Source organism: Ambystoma mexicanum, chromosome 3q (assembly GCF_040938575.1).
Source record: "Ambystoma mexicanum isolate Mex_15411 chromosome 3q, UKY_AmexF1_1, whole genome shotgun sequence".
Lineage (NCBI taxonomy): Eukaryota > Metazoa > Chordata > Amphibia > Caudata > Ambystomatidae > Ambystoma > Ambystoma mexicanum.
Genome location: NC_090926.1, coordinates 809,966,857 through 809,991,749, shown reverse-complemented (window position 1 = coordinate 809,991,749; position 24,893 = coordinate 809,966,857). Strand labels below are relative to the sequence as shown.

At 44.4% G+C, this 24,893-nt stretch overlaps 1 protein-coding gene across 2 annotated transcripts in view; it reads left to right on the top strand.

Moving 5' to 3' along the window:
- The window catches only part of LUC7L3 (LUC7 like 3 pre-mRNA splicing factor), a 986,884-nt gene that overhangs the window by 370,088 nt on the left and 591,903 nt on the right, over nt 1–24,893 (top strand). For both annotated transcript variants that reach the window (XM_069654911.1, XM_069654912.1), the window contains exon 3: nt 12,043–12,082. In XM_069654911.1, coding sequence (XP_069511012.1) covers nt 12,043–12,082 — 40 coding nt within the window. The remainder of the gene's footprint in view (nt 1–12,042; nt 12,083–24,893) is intronic.

Here is a 24,893-nt window from a genome sequence, read left to right as displayed (position 1 = left end):
GAGTAAGTCGTTAAGAATAACCTGCCAGCCGAGGACCCAAAGTAAGTAGTCACAGTGCCAGTCTTGGAGAACACAGCTCAGGAAGGTGAAACAACCTAGTGTGCAAAGATCTTCGGTTTCAGATCCAGTTATAGGATCAGGTCATCCAGGAACTTGAACCCTGCACCAATTATGACCCAGACAACCCAAAACAAAATGATTGGCCTTGCCCGGAGTGAACATAATTGTGACGAATGCACCAGGAAGACCAAGGAACCAACTGAGATGGTCAGCCCCCACAATGGGCAAAAATGAGCAACCAATTGACACAAAACAGTCCCACGACGAGAACATTGGGGGTGACAAAAGGAACCCAAATGGAGAGTTGAGGCGGTGTAGTGGTGTCTCAACACCCTTCTGGATGACAGTTTTCCTACCTCAAAGCGGCGCATCCAGGAGAAGATGGATGAAATACAGCCCTAAATCTGTTCCAGTATAGGACATGCAGCCCATCCAATGAACATAATCCAAAAAGAAAAACTGGAGGTAAGGGAAAGGCTGCAGGACCTAGCAAGTATGTTTAGCCATGGTCCTTAAAAGCTGCAGCACAGCGTTTTGGCAACAATCCTCTAGGAACTGGTAAGTAAACAGTCAGACTTGATCAGAGTCTGTTGTAAATATATCCTTTAACTTTAGCCTAAGCCAGTCCCACAATTACAGAAAAGTGCAGCTACGCAAAGGTTTTACTGGCCATCCAATCGGGTTGCTCCTACAAACCATCTGCTCCACCCACATACTTGGTATCGACTGGTCTAGGGCCAATAACTAGCCTAAACCAGTCAAAGCCACTATAGAGCGTGCAGGGTTGTGCTCCCAGTGAGCATTTATTTACACAGCGACCATTGTAGGCCTGCCTCGTGGTTTCCATAAACAGTGGAGAGGCCCAAATCAAAATGGCAGAAAGTAGGATTTTAAAAAAACATTAGTTCGCCAAATGGGTACCACCCATTTACATTGGGCTATTTATACAATAAAATGAACTGCACCCCTGGAGAAAACTAAATTACATCTACCACAAGCCTCCTCAACACCATTGTAGCATGATATAGGCATCTTAGCGATTAAATACGGTTCTGAAAAATGTACACCGGTCCAAGGATCCAAAAGGGTCACCTTAGCCCCATGTAGTAAAAAAAATGATTGCAGGGGGTCTCGAGTGAAAGTTCTTCTAAACCACAGAAATAAGGCAGGGATCCTAAAAAAACTAAGGAGTGTAAAAAAGAAAAAGAAAGTTGGGGATCCTAAAAGTGGACAGCAAAACTGTGAGCATGGAATTCTGCCGTAACGCTGTTATTTTTTTGCTTCGTTAAGGAGAATGCTGTTCTAAATTATTTACTTACAAAAAAATCAGTCTGCTGCCTTCAAAAGTAACCTCTTCAAGCTCTCGTGTTGTCTCAATAATCAATTGGCTTATAGGGAAGCGTGGAAAGTTCATGATCAGCTGGCAATGTTTCACACTTTCCCCATGCCTTACACGAGGAAGTAGTGCTATGTAGCATTGCAATCTCTGTGTTCGAACTGTGACAGTTGGAGGATTTTAGGAAGGGTTTTCTGTCTCTTGGCTCTCACTTGCAACCCGGAAATATGAATATTGTTACAGCATACAAAGGTTTCTTGTTGTGAAATCCTTTGTCTGGCTTGTTCATGTTAGATGGTCAGGGTCTAAACTTGCTTTGATGTAACTGCCTGTGTGACCTCTCTCTTTTCAACATGGGACTAAAAGCCATCCGTACGTGTTGCCTGGCTGTCTAGCAAGTTTTGAATTTTGGAAATGGTCAACCAAAAACTACTGGTTACTCCTTTTTGCCTTTCATTTCCCCTGAGACCTGGGGCATGGTCCCACGCAGTGTATCCCCTACATTCTCTTTTTGTGTCCTACATGCACCTTTTAGTTGGCTTATACGTTCCTTAAATCCTTGGTGCAACTATAAGGCAGCCATAGAGTAAAAGTCTGGTAGCTCTCCATATATAACTGAAACTTTAAGGTGCCAGGAGCTCAGCAGTTCTGCAGCCATTTTTAGTGCTGGAATGTCTATATTATAGAAAGCGTTCACGTGACTATTCTGGCCCAAATTCATGAGGCTCTCCAAAAAGAGAAGTTACCATCTTTGGTTCTCCAAGGCACATAATTTCCCATTGCAATCAAAAGGCAACATTGTCAGTTATTCAGTTTCGTGATGGATGGTCAGCACAATCCATTCAAATTCCTTCCTTTCAGGTTAAATGCAGTCCCCCAGAGTATTTACAAAAGAGCTTTTTTGTTGTGGCAGCTCACCTTTTGTATTCGGAAAAACTCACACCTATCCGTACCTAGATGACTGGCTAATCGGAGCCCCCTTCGCAGAGTAGAACCTTCCCAGTCTTTCTCTGGTTTGCGAAACCTCACATTCCTAGAGTTTGTCCATCAATCAGAAGGCATTTTGCCTCCTCCCTATGCAGATGGTTGAATTATTAGAACCGTTTTGGATACAACTCCTGAGTATGTGGTTTCCTTCTCCAGACAGGATTTTGTTATTGTAACAGACCACCACTTCTATACCAGAGCACATTATTCGGCCCACTGGTTTCAGAGACTTCAATTGTTCATGAGCCCCCGAATTCAAACAAATGTGTCGTCATGGAACAAATTTGGAAGTCTCCTAGTTGATGGCCTCCCTGCTACTCTCCTACATCTATGATCCCAGTATCCACAGCCTGTTCATCTGAAGGTTCTTTGTCGAGACTATCAGAGCGAGCAAGTACTCGACAAGTGCTGTCTGCTGTGTCGCTGGGGTGCCGGGAGCCTTATTCAAATCGCACTGCATTGTTTTCTTTCGACCAATATCCAAAGGTTGCAGCTTTCATTCTTTCTGTTTGCTTCTGCATCTCTGACTTAACACCATAAGTCTGCCCCCTTGTTATCCCGTTGAGTGAGTCTTACTCGCCTCCTCTACCTACATTGAAGCCGACGACCTCCCTTCTTTCCATCTAGCAAAGGAACCCCAGTGCTCACCGTGGCTATTTGTTTTTCCAACAGGTGACCTCCTGTGGCTGCCCGACTTCGACACACTGCATACAAATGATTGCTTTTCCCTCATTCTACCTGAGCGCTGGGACCAATAGTCTGTTCAGGACCCGACACTTCTACTGGATTCAATTACGGTCCTTCCGTTTTCAACAAGCTAATACCGAGAGCGTAGTGCTCTACAAGCAACCGATCCCCATGCAAGCATGAACAGATTAACTTTTGGCATGCCGCATCCCCAGGCCTATTTTGCTCCCCGGCTTCCTGTACATATTCGACCAGGTTTCCATGTGTCTCCATTTCTGGGCGCTCTCCCCACTCAAACTTTAGTACTCAAATTCCAGACTGAAGTTACTGAAAAATGTTCTTTAAGTGTTCCCACTATTACTCCAGACATGATAGCACTGAACTCTCTTAAAATTCATCTCCTTTCTGATAAAACTATGCATGACTGTGTCCCTGAGCAAGCTCTATCTGCTGTCGACTGAAGTTATTATACACCTACTTATCAACCTAGCATCTCCAGGGAGCTACCACCTATAATAACTCCACCCTCTTTTCCAGCTCTTTACTCTCAAATCTTAACTAGGCCTAATCACATGCCTGTAATTTTGGAAGATCGGGCATTAAATATTGTACCTAATTTATTAATTCCAGTGGCCCACTCTACCTAAGCAATGCCTACATCTATGGCCACCTTGAGTAAAGAAAATGATACAAATTTTACATTACCTCATCTCTGAATCTAGATTATCAAACTCTCCTGAACTCTTCCCCACTGATTGTCCAAATTATATTCTTCTCCTGAGTCAGTGGCATCTCCTCCTTTATCTTTTGCAAAACCAATGCCTCTGCCTTCGTTTGGTTTTCCAGCCATTACTAACCTTGCCCTGGAATCTGCCTTAACTGCCATCAATACAACGATTTTTACATTGACCAAATTGTTTGAATTGTGGAATTCCAGAGCCTCATCAGAGGAAGCCTTGACTAGAACGCTGACCAAAGAAATTGATTGGCTTGTCTTTAATTTACCATCTATGTTGAAAACAACTGTCGAAACTGTGATCACCCCAAGTGTGCCCTCCACTTCAGATATCCCTACCTTGAATGACATCCTACCAGGTGCGACGGAGACCATACATGAGGACGTTGGCTCTAACATAACTCCTCTTGGATCAATGACCCCACCCCCCTCATCGAAATCAATATCTCCCCCCTCCCCCCCTGGCTGAATCCACTTGTCCTGCACAACCAAATGCTGATCTTCCCCTATATGATCTCTTTTATCGTCCTCTACAAAACAAGCGAAGAAAACGAGAGGAACAGAAAGAGAACATCTGAGCTTGACTCTGATGAAAATTGATCACTAAACCAAACCAATAAAAAAAACTAAAAATCAACCTATACCAAAAAAAAAAAAAAGAATGTGTATCTAACATCTCTGGTGAAGAGCCTCAACCTGTGACTTTGCCTTCGAATAACAATGAAACAAGCCTGGAAGTCCCATGTATTGAGGTCTGCCCTCCTACCATAAGTGTGGAGTCACTTAAAGGTAAGGCATCCAATGTTAATCCTCAATCTCTAAAGGTTGACATGTTGACAAATGGTATATAAATGGTAAATAATTCCAGTACTAACAAGCAACTTACGAATCTGTCGCTCTACTCAAATAATGATATTTCAGTGGCAGAAACTATTCATCTTAGTTTGCATCATCAAAAAACCAACTTCTTCAATGTTAGCGCCCATCTTTTGTGTCAATTTAGATCATGACACTAAGTCATTTATGGCCCTTGAGCAAAAACGGAATGAACTTGTTAGAAGAGTTCCCTTTTCAAAAGGCTCCCCACTGAAGAATGTACTACTGACAAGTGAATCTTGGTCTCCATCTGGTAATTCTGACAAAGTGATTTTTGTAAATGAGCCCATATCAACTTTGCCCAATTTAGAACATGTGAATTCAATATCTCAACCAAGCATCGCGAATAACCAAAGAGAAACTCTAAGTGAGCATCTAAAAGATGAAATACTAAGATTCACAATGATTGACAGTCTACTCTGATCCCTATCCAAATAGATCAACCTTGTTGACAATATTCCAAGTGATTCCTCAACTGAGGCATATTAATTCATCTGATATCAAAGGGGTAAATTACTCAATCCCGGCTCACCAAGATATTGTTGATGTAAATATCTCCTCTCTGATAATCAAAAATTATGTGTGGCAACAAAGACACCTTCTTTTTGAAAAAGGTAATCTGACAGAAGTTATTTATCCAAAGCCAATAACACTAAATCCTCCTCATGATATTCAGGCCCCAAAGCAACATACTAATCAGAACATGGGAGCTCATCTGCTGCAATTGTAATGGTTCTTCTGGACATCCTCCTCAGGCACTAGAAACTAAATGGAGCTGGGTATCACACGCAAGAGATAAGGAACTAAAATTAGTAATCCCCCCTGGATCAACACGTGTGCACTATAAATTCTTGGAATACTCGAGGCTTTTCGCACCTGCTGTCCTCCAAACCTCTATTATTAAACAAATATGATCTTGTTGCTCTGCAGTAAACATGGATGATGACTTCCCCTATTTGCCTTATTTGCCTCCAAAGCCTTAAACGGCAGACCTGCTGCAGGGCTTTTAATAACAGTAAAGTATGATTCACGACTGACTATTGAACCATGGGCGAATCCTGATTCTGGGATTCAACCTGTAATTATACCCACTCCTAACACACATCATCAATTTTACCCAGCAACAATGCTAATAAATATCTACTTGGAACCCGGCGTCACCGACCGTAAGTGACTTTATAGATAAAATCGAAAACATACTCAATCAAGTACTTTTGGATTCTAGCATTGTCAACACCATCATTTTGGGTGACTTTAATATGAATCTATGCCAGGTTTCCTTCACTACTACCAGCAGTACAGCGGATAAATGGCTAACTTTAATGAAAACAAGACAATTTACAATGTTGAATGGAACTTTTCCGATTGATATTCCTCCCAAACCAACTTGGACTAGAGGCCCCTCCCGATCACCTTTAGATTATGTCTTTATAACTAACAATGCAAATGGGCACATAGCGGCGTTTCAAGTCATCCCCACATGTGAAAGCGATCATAATCTACTTGGAACTTGCTGCCTTACGCACTTGGTAGAAACTCCTTTATATTATAAAGGTACGATGGCCCTAAATAATGCAAGCAATCGCCTCAAATTGACATCACGTCATGTAGCTCTCTTACATCATAAAATCTGTGACAAAGAAATAGGAGATCAGATCTATTATGATTTTATTCAAATAATAGCACAAACTAATTTGGTTCAATCTAAACCTACCTTTTTCCATAAACACTTTTGGAATTCTGAAGTCTATAGCTTGAAATCTGAATGCCGCAAATCTAGAAGAACATTACCTTTTAAATCAAATAACAAGGATAAAAGAGAATTAAAAAAACAAATATAGAAATAGAATTAAACAGGTTTTTGCTGCACAAAAACGAAAGGAAGCTGAATTAATGATTAGAGGCTTATTAACTAAATCAACTGGTGAAATATGGAAGATAATAAATAGCATTCCTCCAAATGCTCATAGCTCCACACAACTGAATAGTATTGACGAATTGTCATGGACAATTCACTTCCAGAAACTACTTATGAAGCCCGGTGAAGCTACGTGCAATGTAAATATTGAACTTGCAGATCTAGCTCAACTTGAATTCGATACCTTGTATATTCTAATAATAATTAAAACATTTAACAGTTCAAGAGCCCCAGGCCCGGATATGCTAACAAATGCTATTATTTAAAAGAATCCTGAGGCCAGGGCAGAGGTCTTGTTCTCAATATTTTCCAAAGTAATTGAATCACACAAATTTCCGCCATCTTGGCAAAAGGCCATTATAATCCCTATTTTTAAAAAGGGCGATTGATTAAAACCAGTCAATTGTTGCCTTATTGCACTCCTAGACATGCCAGGCAAAATTTTAGCAAAGCTTATAATTTGTGATTTTATGGGATGGCTTAATGCAATTAACCTAACAGATATTCATCAATCAGGATTTGTGCCTGGGATTGGTACCTCATTAAATTTGATTCTAATTTCAGCTATTAAAACCCAAGCTATACAAAATAAGCAACCAGTCTATGTGGCTCTAATTGATTTTAAACAAGCGTTGAACTCTATATCTCGAACAGTTTTATGCAATAAACTATTGAATCTTAACTTTCCTTATTACATTTTTTACCTAATTCATCAATTGTATTCTATTACTAGTATTAAAATTAAACTTTCTACTGATGGTTTATTATCTAACTCAGTCACTACTAACTCGGGTCTAAAGCAGGGTTGCCCAATTGCGTCTATACTTTTTAACTTTTATATTAGTGACTTTTTTAATGCTCTAAATAATTACCATTCCTTTTCACCCGACTCGGAATACATCATATACCGTACTTATTGTACATCGGTGACCTGGTCCTTTTTGATACGACGCAGGTTGGTCTTCAGAGGAAGTTATCGGCTTTAACTTCCTATGCGAATGAGAATAAGCATGAAATCAACATTAAAAAATCTAATATCTTAATTTTTCATCACTCATGGAACAAAAACTATGTTGAATTTTAATTGGATCCTAGCAGGAAATCCACTCACTAAAATAACTCAATACAAATACCTAGGGGTAAACATTAATTAATATTCTCTTGACAAATCCTACAAAGAGTATCTTGTTCCGAGAAGGAGACTCCTAGCTATACAAGCAAAGTCTTTACAGAAAAAATATGGTGCCTTCTCTTGGTTACCTGCTAGGATGTTCTACTTACAGAAAGTCATGCCAATAATTACTTATGGCAGTCAGTCTCAAGTCATGAAGAAATCTGTTAATTGGGACTTTCTTGAAAGTATTTTCTGGAAAACTATTCTACCTGTTCCTCCAAGTATTCTGATATCCCTGATTCGCTATGAATTTGGCCTGATATCTCTAAAGGTGGTCGTCTCATGGGCAATGATCTCACTATACAGAAAAATTTTACTTTCGACAACCTCCACGAAAAATATGTTCCTTGTACTAAAGAATCTTATAGAAAAGGAGAATCCAGCCCCTCTTTTGAAATGGAAAAAAGATTGCCTGGACATTTTGTCTGATGCCAATATCTCGCTTGATTTACTTTTGGCTTTTCCCCACAAAGCAAAAAAATTATACAAATATGATTGGGTTCTTACACGAGAAAAATGTCAATCTTATGCAGCGTTTAAATCTGGAGCATTTATAGTTAAAGCCCTTAGTGCTATACCTAACTATCTCAAAATATTTCCTGACAGAACACCTTTTTGCGCTTTAGACTAAATTTATTATCTACTAAAATTAAAATGGCTTTGTTCTCCAAAGATAATTCAATCTGCACCACTTGTAGATTTTGCAATCTTGATGATAAACCAGAAACCATCTGTCATCTTATTACTGAATGTACAAAACTATCCGAAACAAGGACACTTTTTAAAAAAAATTTTTTTTAAGGATAGACAACTTTTAACTAAAGATAAAATATGGTTTGAAGTTTTTAATGCATCTAAAAATTCCTTGATCATTGATACTGTTAGATTTATTCTGCACTAAAAATTAAGCTGTTAAAGCACGATTGTCTAAATGCTTCATATTGGTAATCCACTTCATATGCTATTTATCTGAGTACTTTTCTTACAATTGTTATTTATCATATAGTGATGTGTGTTATTTATACATCTGAAATTGACAGATTATTTGACATGTCATTATTGAAAAAGTTGTTTTGATTGTATCAACTAAAACAATTGTTTCTAAATAAAAAAATGTAAAAAAAGGAACAACTCCTTCCTTTATTCTAAAAAATTGTCACTGGATTTCCTTTGACGACAAGAAATTGCTCTTCCAGTCCTCACTCTTAGGCCTGACTGAAACATCTCAAGGACTTTTACACTTGACCTCAATAGAACAAAGCACTTACCATTTGAGCATAAACAACAGTGGGTTTTCTCCCAGCAGCAGGCTACTATAAATAGTTTCTTTAATTTTTCAGTCATGGGAAATGTGTAATTTCGGTGTTACACACAAACGTAATGCTCAAGTCACCTGAGCAAAGCAAGCATATTTAGTCTTTCAGAGACATATTCCTAACACACGTATGTAAGGCAGCTACTTGAACCACACCTTATGCTTTCAATAAGCATTACTCAATGCATCACTTTAGGAAAGGTTCCTCCTTTGGCCAGAAAGTATTGTGTGACCGCTCTGCATTAATCCTGGCCTGGCATATGCTGTTTTCTTCATGCAGCAATTTGGATCTGGACAGTCTGATCCCCAACCATTTGTGAAGAAGTGAGAGTGGGACGCCAGTATATGGAAAAATGACTTCATGGTGATTCTGCTATTCTCTAAATCCTTGTTCTCTCTGCTTCACAAAAGCATCTCGGCCATCTCCTCAAAAGCGTATGCTATGCTGCTGTACAGAAAAAGAAAAATTGTAACTGGAAGTTGATAGTTGATGTGCAGTGGAGTTGGTACTGGTGCTTCGAGGCGTGCTGGCACCTACCAAGCCCGTATTCTAAAATTGACAGTAATCGTGGGAAAGCATTTTTCCCCATCCATCTTGTGACGCAGGCTTGACCACCAAATTTGTGATGGGAGGGAGAAAAAGGGTTAAGAGTAGCAGAATCACCATATTGCTCTGGGTTCTGTGCTGACAACCCCAAGCTGGGGGAGAATATTGCATATCCAACATAGTCTTTCCTGGGACAGTTCTGATCCCTTCTCTGGCAGCCAGACCTTGGATGGAGACAATTCTTAAATTTAGTTTCTTGGTCTGGCTTCTTCATGTTCAGTGGCTCACCATGCTTATGTTCACAATCTGCTGACTGACAGCCAAAATTGTCTGGAGAATAGCAGTTCATTGATGTTTATTTTGTGACGAGAGTGGGAGCTCTGCGAATTTGTGTCCACTATGCTCTTTCGCATCACTTTATCCTGTGTGTTCGTTCCATGCCTTGTCAGCCTGATTGTTTTTCGTGGTGTTTGCTCTCTTGATTACATATTTTGAAGTTACTCTGCTCACTTTATCATCAGTAGGCACTGTGACAAAGACCGCGTAGTGAGGCTTGGGAAACCATAGAGGGTGCCTCAGGGGGACAGCTTTCCCTCTCCGAGAGCATGATACTACTCTCAATAACCAGACCAAAGGTCCCTGGAAGGCAACATCCTCAGCTGTATTGGGGATGCTTCACATGTCCAAAGAAACCCTGTTACCATTTCCAGCATTTGAATCCCACACCCCATTCAAAGTCGGGAGGCTGTTTCGCAACCCACCAGGAAGATTCCTCCAGTCGTCTACTAAATAGTCCTAGCAACAGCAGGCCTATTGTGAGGGTTCCAAATTTGCAGTGGAAACGCTTTTCCATACAAATCGTAGGCAAGCTCAGTAAATTGTATGCAGCCACTCTCACACCACAGATTCTGCACAAACCAAACTGGGAAAGTAAAAGATATGATGGTGACGGGGACTGTAAAGATTTGCCTTTCTCCCAGTTAGGTCCAGGTGAACTGTAAGAATACACTCAATTACAGGGTAACATTAGTTTTAACACACCAGTGCACCCCTACGCCCAGGTTACAGCCCAGAGGGAGGGTCCCCTGCACTGCATATGCTCAGGCTTGAAGACAAAGGAGGCTCATAAGTGGGGCTATTTTAGCAAGGCAAGCAAACATTAGTGACACAGAGATCTTACAGAGGTTGAAAGCAAGATAGAAGACCAGAGCGGCAGGAGGAGGAGGTAGGTCAGTTGGAGGTTGATGGAGAAGAGCATCAGAGGAAGGAGGTTGTGCAGCAGAATGAGATTTAATGGCGTGAGGAGGTTGGATGTGAAGACCTTAAGAGGAGTTGTGGAAAGGAATGTCAGAGGGAGGATGGTTGATTGGGCAAGGCAAACATCGTTCAAAAGAGGTGAGAAAAGAGAAACGGGGAGAGGATAACCGTGAATCTCAGGAGCAGGTGATTGGAGCAAGAGACCTGAGGGGTAGAAACGTCAGCAAGAGAGCATTGGTGAAGGAAAGCAGGAGGTGGCAGACCAAGGTAAGCCAGCAAATGGAGCACTGCAGTAGGAGCTAATAGACCAGTGAGGCCATAGCGCGCCTGGTTTAGTTGACCCATGGGTCCTACCAGTTGGTGGAGGAATGCATGGTTTGCAGAGATCCTACGATAGGATCAGTGAGGCGAGTGGGAACGTGGAAGAGACCCAAACCCAGGGTCAGGGAGGTGTAGAACACCCCTGTCTCGGCCTGTCACCCGAGACCCCATGTGCTTGTAGACCTACTGAGGAAGACAGAGAGGAAGATAAGAGATGAACACCCTGAACAGAAGACCAGCAGGAACGAGACTGGGATCTTGAAGCCTACAACTGATCTTGTTAGGAGAAACGTTTGGGGAACCCGTAACCTCCAACAAACAGACTGAGACCTACCCAGGGAGGACATAGTCAGAATCCCACAAGAGATATTTTGGGAGCGAGCAGGGTTTATGAAGCTCAAACCACCATAATGAGGAGATACTGTGAACACCTTGAGTGGAAGAGAGGCAATACTTGGAACCAGAGCCCAATCTTAAAACTCGGTAACCCAGGAGGCAGAAACTTTAGAATTGTGTGCTGGTTTTCTGTTACTTGTATTTATTATTCACGCCCAACCTGTACCAAGTCTCAAATTAAGTCACAATGGCCAACGTTTCATTCGGCAGAGTCCTATTTTCATTTCTGAATTGTTTTTCTTCTCGTTTATCTTGATTTATTTTTAAATGCAAAACAGACATGCTTCTTTGTCTTCTGTTCTATTGTTGTCTAGTTAGTAAATGGATTGATCCCTAATCTCATTTGTTTGCTGAGAGCTTCATGAATGATTGGCATATATTGCAAGTTATCTATTTGAAAAACTCAAATAATAAATACTTTTACTTTTTTAGGGCCATGCGAAAAGATTCATGATGAAAATTTACGTAAACAGTAAGTTGTAGTTTACTTGTGTATAAATGAGTTCAAAATTGCTTGTACATTTAATTTTAACAGGGTGCAAAATTTGAATTTGCTAGCTACTAGACAGCCATGAAAAAAAGCTATTTGCCAACTTAGTTATATGCATACACACAGCATACCATTTCTCACTCGCCAAGAGTGAATTATCACTAGCAATGGCGACTTTCAGATTTTGCACTCTGATTTTACAATGTTAGTATTTGACCAAAGCTATCAATTAAACCTTGCAGTTTTCTTTTATACTTTTTTTTAAATAGGTCATTATACATTATGGTTCTTCATTTTCTTTTTGTACTTGTGGTGTCTGTTAATATTTTGTTGGCTAGTCTTTATTTTTGAGCATTGGATATTTCAGAGATTCACATGTTTTGAATAATCTGTCGTTGGGCTTGGTTGAATTCTCGTACATCAATATAGAAAAAATCTCCGCAAAGCCACCATTATAGTAATTCCCAAAAAGGGTAAACCCCCTGAAGAATGCACATCCTATCGACCCATATCCCTCATTAACAGCGAAGCCAAAATACTGGCTAAGGTTCTTGCCAATAGATTACAACTAGTCATCACGTCCCTGATCCACCCGGACCAATGTGGCTTTATGCCCCAGAGGTCGACCAGAATGAATATTCGCAGATTGCATCTAGCACTAGAGAGAGCCCCGGCCCTGCAGCAATCGCTGGCCCTACTGGCCATAGACTTTGAGAAAGCATTTGACTCTGTTCATTGGGAGGCGCTATGGGCCATAATGCGCAGGATGCACTTTGGAGAACCATTCATAAAATGGGTACAACTACTGTACAATAACCCAGTAGCCGAGGTTAAAGTAAATGGGTGGCCATCGCGTACCATCCGACTAGGGAAGGGAACCCGGCAATGTTGCCCACTCTCGGCAATGGTGTTTGCACTGATAATAGAGCCACTGGCAGTCCTCCTGAGGGACACTACCACATGGACTGGCTTTAGGTGGGGTCCGAACTGCGAAGATAGAGTATCCCTCTATGCAGACGATCTCCTAGTATACTTGGGCGACCCAGCATCGTCATGCCCTGTAGTCACGCAAATCCTAATAGAGTACGGATCCTTTAGTGGACTCAAAGTAAACTGGCCCAAATCCGTGCTGTTCCCAGTTAAAGGGATAGACTGCATTCCAACATCGGGCTCCCCATACAAAGTTGAAACCAATCAGTTCCGATACCTAGGCATTCAAATTACCAACGAGCTAAATAGCTACGTAAGACAAAATTTATACCCACTTATCAAAAGATACAAGCAGGACGTAGCCCACTGGCAAGTACTTCCGCTGACACTGTTAGGCAGAGCAGCACTCTTTAAGATGCTGACCTTACCCCGTTTTCTATACATTCTCCAGAATGCCCCCCTCCATATCCCCGCTGTAGAATTCCACAGTATAAATAGCACAACACGTACGCTCCTATGGGGAGGGAAGCGCCCGAGAATTGCCCTTCAAACTCTCCAACGCTCAGTCTGGGAGGGGGGAATAGGACTCCCGAACATCCAGATCTATTATTGGGCAGCCCAGATGGCAACAGTCAATGATATCCTACATGGAGACCCGAGCATCCCTCACATAAGAGCCGAACTAGCGGCAAGACACGGTATGTCCCCACTCGAAAGCCTCTACTGTACACAGACCCGCCCGCCTGAACGCACGATAGCGGTACACACAGCCTTGGTGTGGAAAGAAATACATAAATACTTAGGCTGGGATAACAAAATTACCCCAGTCCAACCCATATGGAACAATGCTCACCTCCCGAATCTTGCCAATCTCCCGAAATGGCCAACCTGGGCTGCAGCTAACATACAGACGATTCAGCAGATAGTAGTGAACGACCAGCTGATGCAGTTCCCTGAGCTTGCTGCAGCACATGGCTTGCCAGAGAATGAACGGTATCACCACGGACAGCTACAGCATGCACTTACCGTACACAGGGCCCAACTCGTAGACATGCCGGAATGCACACCTATAGAAAGGAACATAGTAATGGATAAGGTAAACAACAAGGTCACATCTACCATGTACAATGCTATCTCCTCATTTGGCGCGAAAGAACTGCTGACCTTGAAGACGAAATGGGAAAATGATATTGGCCCCATATTACCTGAAGACTGGATTGAAATCCTGATGTATCCTAGAGAATGTGCAATCTCGGCACGAATTCGGCTGGTGCAATTTAAGATACTACATAGGATATACTATCCCCGAATAACCCTGTACAACTGGGGCAAATCGACCGACCCCAAATGCCTACGCTGCAAACAAGAAGAAGGATCCTTTTACCACATCCTTTGGCAGTGTGCACGCATACAACGCTTCTGGCATAAATGTAGCGCAAGGCTTTCCAGGGTCCTTTGCCGCCCAGTCCCGACGGATCCTAAACTCCTGCTCCTGGGCATTGCAGACACTCTTGAACTGTCAAGATTCGAAAAGCTACTTGTTTCAACTTCCACAGGAATTGCGAAAAGGAACATTGCCCAATTGTGGGGTTCAGAAAATACCCCGAAATACGATCAGTGGACATCGGACGTGGATGCAGTCATATTAATGGAACGCCGAGTCTACCAAGCTAGAGGCTGCCCAGACAAAGCAGATAAGATTTGGGGAAGGTGGGAACAGACATTATAAATCTGATGTAACATTGGCGGTATGCATTGGCACATAGTCCTCCAGAGACCATATCTGCCAACATCACTCTTTGGGATGCTTGTACATCGTAATCATCCATAAACTGCCTGCTGCCTTAACTGCTCATATACTTCGCATCACGTGTCTCGTTGCGATTGCATATATTTTAAGCATACTCATTCGTGCTACTCTGCCAACTGTATGTAAAAGTTTTAAAGTTTTATGGTTTTGTTGGTAACTTGTCGTTTATTGCACAAAATGTAATAAAATTTGATATTAAAAAAAAAAAAAAATATAGAAAAAAACACAAGTATTTTGTAGTTTATCCTCATTATGGGTGCTTTTGGTCCCATCGAATGAGACCTCTAGAAGCCATGTTCAGATTCTAACTGTACGTCATTCTGAGAGGAGTCCACACGCTTTTCTTGAAGGAGAGAAAAAAAGTATATATTTCTATAAGAAGGAAAATATGTCTACAAGTTTCTAACAGTTGACTTTGGATACTATACTTTTAAGACTTGCTCCTCCTGTGGTCTGAATAATGTTTGAGGGGGATAAGCTTGACAACTGCATTTATTGTTTATACCCAAATCATACCAGTGATCATTATGAAATATGCCAGGGATTCAGCACTAAAACGCTGAGGATAGGCATAGGTGGCTGGTATGCTGGCTAAACGAGGACCGGTATCCTCCCTCTAACGGATAATCTTCTAGACGCATAGCAAATATAAGATCTGCAGAAAAGGACACTCTTAAAAGGTCTCGATCTGTGGCATCGCCCCACGAGTTAGAGAAGAGAGGGAAACGGTTGGGATAGGAATTCCGCCATTACCACTGCACCCCATCAACAACAGATATCCTGTTGACAATGACCCACACCCCCTCATTGAGTGGCCCGGCAATGAGTGGTCCCGACCCAGCACCCATGAGGGTTGACACCCCATCAGCAAGTGGCCTGTCAATGAGCAGCCACGGCCTGCCACCCAAGTTTGTGTCGGGACTTTGAGATGCCATGTCGATGGATAGCCAAAATCTATCGAAGACATGCCAAAGTGCCCACGGGCTGCCTGTGCGCTATACAAATGTAAAAAATAAATACATGAATAAAGATCTAAGAGCCTGTCAATGAGGAAGTCCTAAGAACCGAAATCGAGGATCTTGTCGACAAAGTCTCCCAAATATCTATTGTCGAAGTCTCAGAAGCACTTCCAGTCCAAGGCATCGTTGTCGACTAAGTGCAGTGTCTCGTCGATGACAAATGACCCACCTATAAAGAAATCATCGACTGAAGACTGGGAAAAATCAAGGCCTGCACAGTGAAAAACCCTGCCAACGGAATCGTCAACGACACAAACAGCAGACAACCTGGCCAAATAAACAGGGCTGATCCCAGTCTATAAACTGACAATATACACAAACCCATTGACGGAGCTAAAAGACAGGCAAAAAAAAAAAAGAAATCAGAACGCAACAGGAGTTTAATTCTTTGCAAAGACCTGTATCCCCACCAGTGTAACCATTTATATATTACGAGATAATGCATGACTAAATATTAGGGCATCACATAGACCCAGAGTTACAAGTGCAACAAGGGCTTTCACCAAGATTCTTGTCTCTGAAGATTCAGTCATAATAGCGGAAGACATTACTCCACCTCCCAGAACTCAAATTTGACAAGATCCTGTGCTGCCACAAACCGAAACTCCACTGGTATCACTAGCGCCAACAGCCAAAGTACCAGCACCTTGAGTACCTCCTCAGGGACCTAGCATACATACACAAATATTGTAGTCAATGCATGTGTTGATGTCTTTTCAGACCTTGGCCTTACGACTGAATATGTGCATAACAATTCACCAGTTACTTGTAACAACCCCAACACTAGGAGGGGCTCAGCCTTCATCAGGGTTGCCCAGGCAGCAGTCCAAATTGCCTAGATGAAAGACCAAATGCGGCGCAGACTTCTCAGGACGCCCAAGATCCAGATCCCCAAGACGAATGTCAAGATCTCCCAGACACCCAGAAAGAGAATCTGTATGTTCATAGATAACACTGAATGACCCACAAGAGGGAGAATTGTGGCAGACAGACACAGATAACAATCCTAGGGACACAGTGTCCTCAGCCTCCAAGCCAACCAGGGATGACGACTAGGACACAGATTCCACCCCCAAAAGGAATGTCTCGGAGGAACCATCTACAGTCACCTCCCGAGGAGGTAGGATCATTTCATGCTATGAAAATTTGGACATTTGAATCATTTGGTTTAATACCAATGGAACAAAAAAAAGTGTGGTGAAGCCAATGATGTCATCACTTCTAACCTAGGGAGAACCCCCCTACAAACCGTATGTGGCCAGGAGACAGTGGCCGCTACCTGATCATGAATCTGGGGGCAGCTATATGGGGATATAGGGAAGGACTACCTGATGGGGTAGCTCTCAAGGAAAACCAAACATCAACAAATGAAATCACATATCCTTAAAGGGTGATTTCCCAGCCCCCACCCCCTGCCTTAATGGCATGCTGTTACCCTCCTTTCTCATATCAGTGTAAGGATGGTGTGTCTGGCAATCAAGTTCCCAGTAGGGAGAGTAAGCGGCCCACTGGAACGAGGAAGAGGCAGTGGGTGATGAGGATTACTCCCCAGGTAACGGGTGTTCATCATCCCCATCAAGTAATCTAAAACCTGACTTGCTATCTGAAACTATTTTTCCCACCCCATATATAAACTGCCAAACCTCCCTCCTAAAATCACTGGAAACATTACCTCAACCCCTGCACATAAATCATCCAACTCGCCCTTAAAACCTACTAAAGGCCTATCCTTAAGCCATGCCCATAAAATAACATAAGTTGACTTTCCTTTTGACAATGCTGAAACCACTGCCATGTACATGGACGGTGAGCGCAGAGTAATGAGGATCACTAAAGGCCAGGAACACACACTGCGTTCTTGCTGTTGCGAGCGCATGACTGCAAGCTGAGGATTGAGACCTGCAGGGAAGACATCAATCCACTCAGTGTAGGTACTGCCAGCCAGAAGCGAGGTCTGTGGAGCCCAGCGGCTCAGGAGAGGAACTCAGCCCGGTAAGCTGCGGTAACACCGAGTTAAGAAGACCGCGTACCGACATCCAGCTGTACTGGAGTCCAGGAAGGCGTACAGCAGGCAAGAGAGACACGCGAACAGGTCGGGAAGATACCGGGATGTCCATAGGCCGGTTGCGGGTCACCGCGTGAGACGCTATTCCCATTGCAACAACCCAGCAAGCCCGCCCGAGTGAAGAGGTGAACCAGGGCATGCAAACAATGGTGTCGAAAGGAAACCAAAGTAAATTTAATGAATGAAACAGAAAGAAAAGTTGCGTTATAATTTAAGGGAACCAACCCATATAACGAGACTGTCGAAGCTGCAAATGTGCGCATTTATTCAAAGAATGGTGCCGAAAGGAAAACTGAGCAAGTGAGCTGAATGAGATGGAACAAAAGGTGCCAAATAACTTAAATAATGAGTAATGTTTTAACAAGAGACTGTCAACTTGTGTGTGCAGTGTGAGTATAGGAAGTCCTGGCTGAAGAGTATACCAGGGAGCACTAAGTCACAGAAGTGTGCATCTGAAAGTAAGTCCTGGCAGGAGAGTATACCAGGCATTACAAGTCACAAGCAAAAGAAGCCCCGGCAGGAGCGTATAAATGTTTGAGAATATGAGAACAAGTGGTTTACATGCAAATAAAGCCCTGGCAGGAAAATACATCAGGTAATTGCAAGCAAGCAGTGTTTATATAAAAGGCAAGCCCTGGCAAGATGACTTTGCAGGCAAGGTCAAATTGGACAATGTTATATGAAAGAATTCTGACAGAAAGATAGCAAGAGATAACTAAGGAGTGTGAATTAAACATATCCCGGAGTAAGAGGAAACCTGACAGGAGAGTACACCGGGCAGTACTTTGTATACTCATTCTATTGAAGTAAAGGAACTGTGAGAACTGCTATTAAGTGAAGAGAAATCCAAGGCAACGGAATTAACCCCTGGAGCTGTGAGCTATATATTGTTTTGAATTGTATCTTTTTATTTCTTTTCATTGGTAATAACATAGACAAAGTATTAAAACAATAACTGGCGAGTTGATTCCAGTACAAACATAGCTGATGCAAAGTGATTTTCCCGGCTGCCGGACAGTTCTCTTAGTCCAATCCTGATTGTCCTTCTCAACCCCATCTAGTGGGTTGATCTATCGACCTGCACAAAGCACTAACAGCAGTCTGACTAGCATGCCATATGCCTCTCTCCAGGGGCACAAAGCTCCCACCTCAATCTCTGTGCTCAAGTTACAGATTCATGGTGGGCGCAGATCAGCAGGGTATTGAAGTTGGTTCACAAATTCATCCGACCTCGAGTACAGACTATATCAGCCCTTGATCTTATTGCCGCTGTGTGTACAAATCTCTCTCAGCAGCTGTCCATTTCAACAGGTTTCGCTGCCAGTCCGCATACGCCGGGGGATTAGCATTCGTCCAGTGCGTTGCAATCCTCCTCTTGAAAAGGATCAGCCCTAGGGCAATATATTTCCTGGTGACTCCCCCTGGGATTTTGCCCAGAATACACACCAGTGAGTTTTGCTCCAGCTCCTAGCCCAACAGCTCACTAAGCTGGGACAATACTCTCTACCAGACTGTGTTTATCGGAGGGCACTCCCATGCCATGTGCAGAAAGGCTGCCGCCTGGGTGGCAGACCTGGGGCAAACCACAGCATTGCCTGAGGCAAACTTGAAGATGCTAGCTGGCGAGAGATGCACTCTATACGCATACTTGTACTGTATTAGCTTCGAGTTCATCGCAACCTCCTTTACATGCAGACACACCTTCCTCCACATAGCGTCATCTATGACAACACCCAAGTCCCTTTCCCACTGCTCTCTACCTCTCTCAAAAGTGGGGTCACTGCGCACGAAGAGCCCCATATTCTCTTCCCGCCGTCTCTTAATCCCTTGATTAATGTCACAGCTGGGTGCTCGGCAGGCATATCTGGAAACCCCTCCCAAGCCCCTCGGGCAGCTGCCATAGTTGCTGCATAGGCCAAGGACTGGGAGATTCCCATGTTCCACCTTGCACAGAAGTCCTGAAACAGCAGCACTTTGCCCCATCAAATAAATCTCCCTCCGACCTACAGCCCTTCTGATCCCAAATCATGTGCCTACTGCTGTCGAGCGGACCCTTGAATATTCCATTGCCACAAAGTGGGATCTCATATGCCATCACCTGTTTGTCACCAGTGCGCAAGCCCAATTTGACCCTTATCTCGTGCATTGTTCTGACTGGTAATGGTAATTTTGCAGCAGACGTCGCCTCTAGCCACAGTACATTCAACAGCCTCCGCTCTCCTCTCAGTTCTTGGACCATTCTAGTGGGCAGGGCCAACTCTCCATCCGCCCACCAACTCACCATATGCTGCAGCTGCGCTGCATAGTAGTCACTCCAAAAATCCAGAGCCCCAATCCCACCGTGCTCCACAGGCAGCTTCAGCTTAACGAGAGCAACCCGAGGTGTCATACCCCCCACAGCAATTTCAATAAAATGTAATCGAGTCTCTTAAAGAACTCTGTGGGTATAGCAGTTGGCAGCGATTGAATACCGTGCAGCAGTCGTGGCAAAATCACCATTTTAGCAGCCGCGATTCTACCCATGAGTGACAGCGGCAGGTTAGACCAAGTAACAACAAGGTTGTCTTGCTGTGGCAGGCGATCCCATAGAGACTCTTTCAGAACCACCCCCATATCAACGTTAACCATCACTCCCAAATATTTAAATGACTCATTGGTCAACTTCAGGGTGGGCATCTAGACCCATCCGTCTGGTGCCAGGGAGGGGGTACAGAAGTGACTTGTACCAATTTATTTTCAGTACAGACACCAGGCCAAATCGCTCTATCAAACTGAGCAGTCTTGGGACAGCGCTACCTGGGTTCCTTGTGTATAACAAAATATTGTCGGCATACAACGAAATGGTGTGTCGCACACCTGCAGCCAAAATCCCCTCGTCTGCCAATTCCTGCCTGACACTACACACCAGTGGCTCCATCGTGGGAGCAAACAGCATGGGGCCAGCGGGTACCCCTGCCGAGTGCCTCTGCGGATGTTAATTGGGAGTGAAATAATATCATGTGTCGTACTCTTGCCACCTGGCAATTGTACTGCGGAGAAACCCATTTGCATATCCCTGGTCCAAACCGAACTTCCACACCGTTCCCAACTTAAATCCCCACGGCACCATGTCAAATGCTTTTTTTGGCGTCCAAACTAGCTAAAGCATAGTCGCCCAGATCAGCGTTCACTCTGTCAAGCACCAGAAACAGCCTACGCAGGCCCAAGGTCGTATTCCTCCCAGGTATGAAACCTGCCTGATCTTCGGCAACCAACTGCAGCCCTAGCCGCGCTACTCTCCCAGCCAGGATTTTACTGATAATTTTTACATCAGCGTTTATAAGGGAGAGAAGCCTATAAGACCCACATTGAGTTTCCAACTTGCCTGGTTTCAGCAAGAGTATGATCTGAGCCTCAGTGAAGGGGGGGCGTTAGGTGACCCTTCTCATATGCTTCACTGTACATCTCTGACAGGTGGGGTAGGAGGAGTTCGACAAATGCGATGTAGAACTCGACAGGTAGGTCATCTGGTCCAGGGGCCTTGCCTGTCCCCAGTCACGATATCGCCGAGCTTATCTCTTGCTCCGTGATAGGCTCGTCCAACTGCTAGCTGTCGACGGGCGACACGCATGGCAGTTCAACCCTTTCTAAAGATTCAGTGATGGATGCCTCAGGGACCCCACCCCTATCATAGTGCCTAGTAATACCCGATGAATTGCTTGTTGATATGGTCGGGGTTCGAGGAAGTAATCCCCCCTGACCCACCCCGCGCCGCTTATCTATACGGTTAATAGGTGTCCTAACTCAAGATCTGGTAGTTGTCCAGGCCTGTGCCTTCCCCGTTTTGTCCCCGAACTCGTGTTGGAGCCTAGTGTATTCACTATATTCAAATGTACTCTGCCTCTCACGGGCAACATTCAGCTTAGCCTGAGCATGCGTCAAACCGACAGCAATCGAAATCGATGGATCTGCATGATGCTGGGCGTCGTGCAGCTGTGTATCTCTCTCTCTCTCCTTCGCTAATTTCCCTGCCGGTTGTACCCCTTACTTCCCATGAATTAGACATTAAGACCCCCGAATTGTGACCTTGAAGGCCTCCCACAGTAGCCCTCCTACAAATCAACAGATCCTGTATTTATGGCAAAGGAGGAACGGATCTCATCCTCAATCGAATGCTTGTAGGGAATATCCTGCAGCACAGATGCCTGTATCCACACCAGTGCAACATCACCATATAAGGGGAATGATCAGATGTTGATCTGTCTAAAAGGACTGCCTGCCTGACCGAGCGCAACACTGACCCGCTAACAAAAATCATGCCCATGCAGGAAAAAAGTGTTATGCACCTGCAAACAGAAGGAGAAACCTAACTTATCCTAGGGCCTGTAATAATTATCTCGAAGCTGCCCCTAAAGGGCGTCCGGATTTCCTGGAACTGTCCAACTTGGTGTCCATTATACAATTGAAATCCTCCCCAAATAATACTAGTGCCCACTTGAAAAATCAGCAGCTGGGCCATTGAGCGAAAAAACACAGGGTTGTTTATGTTCAGAGCATAAGTATTTAAAAGAAACACATTCTCCCCCTGCAATTTACCTGCAATCCCAACAAACCTACTGGTGTCATCAGAGAACTGCCGAATACTGAAGGGACCACCCAGATGAGAATGCCTGTGGCGTAGGAGGATAACAAGGAAAAAAACTTAACATGCCCTGCCCCCAACAGATGCGTTTCCTGCAGCATAGCAATTTCTATTTTGTGCTGCTTCATGTAGGATATGATCCTGTGCCTCTTCACCACATCATTAATGCCCCTGATGTTCCAGGTCAGGACTCCCTCTCCCTCCCGCACCCCTACTAGAGTTGGTCACTATTGCAACTGAGCTTTGTGCAACCCAATGTGTACACACAGGAGTTAATCACCAGCACCCCCAAGCATTCCTACAGCTCGCCTGAAATCCTTGCCTCAGAAAAACGCAACAACCATGCCCTTCACTCCCCTCACCACTCTGTGCTCTGGCCCCCCCCCAACCCTCGAAGCAACAAGTGACTCGGGCCCGGCACAAGGACTGACCCCAATGTCACCTCCCGCCCCCAAACAACATAACAAATAATTAGTTATCTGGAGTCAGCTTATTTGGTACCAGGCTGCGCAAACGAGGCAAGTCTGAAACCAAGAGTTGGCCCCAAACTGAGGGCACGGTTTACGACGCCGTAGGGTGCACAGATAGTGGGTGTGCATCTCCTGGCCGCCTCCGTCTGCCTCCTCTATGGTTCACTGACCTCATGTGCCATAAAAGCTAGCAATTGTCAATACACACAATACAGATCACTGTGCGCCAATAGTAAAATGACTGTACTCCCGTGGCCATGCCAGGCCAGCTTGATTGGTGAGATCGAGTTGCCTCCCGCCAGGGACTCGGTTAACGACTCTTCTGTAGCATCTCAACAAAGGTCCATGCCTCTCTAGGGTCTGAGAAGACGTGATGTTTACTCTATACATCAATTTTGAGCTTCGCTGGAGGCAATCATTAATATTTCAGATTTTTTTTCGTGCAGTAGATACTTGACTCCGGTGACGGCTGCCGTAGTTTCTGTGTCTCTATGCTTAGTCCGAGTAAAGAGGCAATTTAGCACCATTGTAATCAATATCATCATGCTCCCTGGCAGCAGAGAGGAACTTCACCATATCCAGATATTTTGGGCATTTCAGGATAATGGTTCACAGAGGGGCGCCCAAAACCGGCCTTTGCACTGGAACACAGTGTGCTCGGTCCACAGCAATCCCACGTATCTCTTCCACCTCTGGCATCAGGCTCAATAGAAGCCCTTCCAGGAAGCATTCCATGCCACCCTTCTCAGTTCCTTCTGGCAGGCACAGAAGACGCACATTTCTGCGGCGCAAGTGGTCCTCCAGGTCAGTTACCTTACGTAGCAGCTAACCATACTGGCTCCTCAACTGTGCAACATCGCAGGAGCTAACTGCTAACGTATCTTCAGCTACTGACAGCCTCTACTCTGCCTCTGCTGTTCTGCCCCTCAGATTGTCCATGCCCTGCCTGATAAAGGGGACGCTCTGCGACAGGGAGCCTATTTGGTCTGAAAGGTGCTGGTTACCCTCCAAGATTAACTGTTTGAACTCACTGTTGGAGGGGTTGTCTGACCTCATAACGCCTCCTGTGCCACAAGCAGAGGCCTCCATATTCACTGGGGAAGCCATACCGCCCGCAGCAAAGCTCCTCTGAATACGGTAGCTGCCAGCCTTATTCTGGGTTGCTACTTTTCCCTCTCATCTTCCAGGCATCTGACAACTTTCAAACCGGGTGGTCCACCCCAGCCCGCTGCCTGCAGCCCCCTCCAGCCACCAGAACACACAACCCCCAGAAGCACTGATGTAGCAGGGGGCAATCCCGTGGATGCAGGTGCCCCGCAGCCTGCCCCAACCTGTCCTGGCCCTCCTGCGCCTTCCCCCTGCCGGGCTCACACTCACTGGGCAGTTATACCACTCTGCCCTGCATCATCTTCGAGTGACTGGATTAGCAAGCCAACATGCTGTGCTCTAGAGGGCCTGCAGGCAGCTTAGGCGGGTACCGCTTCCCCCAAGCCTCCAGTCCAGGCCGCTTCTCTGCTACGCTCCAGGCCACTGCTTTGCCTCCCCCGCCACAGGCGTCCTCAGCCACGCACTGGCATCAGTACTTGGCACCACCAGTGGCATCAACGATCGACGGAGACGGTCTGCCCAGCACTACGCCTCTGCCTGCACACTCTCGTGGTCTGGCTCCTTCGCTTCACTGGAGCAATAGGGGGGCCCTAGGATCTATTGCGGCAGGAAACTGGGCACAGGTTTAACTCAAAATGAGGTCCGTTTACAAGATTTGACAGGATCGTGATTGCAGAGCAACGTGCCGAGGCTGCTACTCAGTCGTCATCTTGGTCACGCCCCTCCCATTGTGAGCTATGTTTATTTGGAACTTTTGTGTTGGCGTTAAAC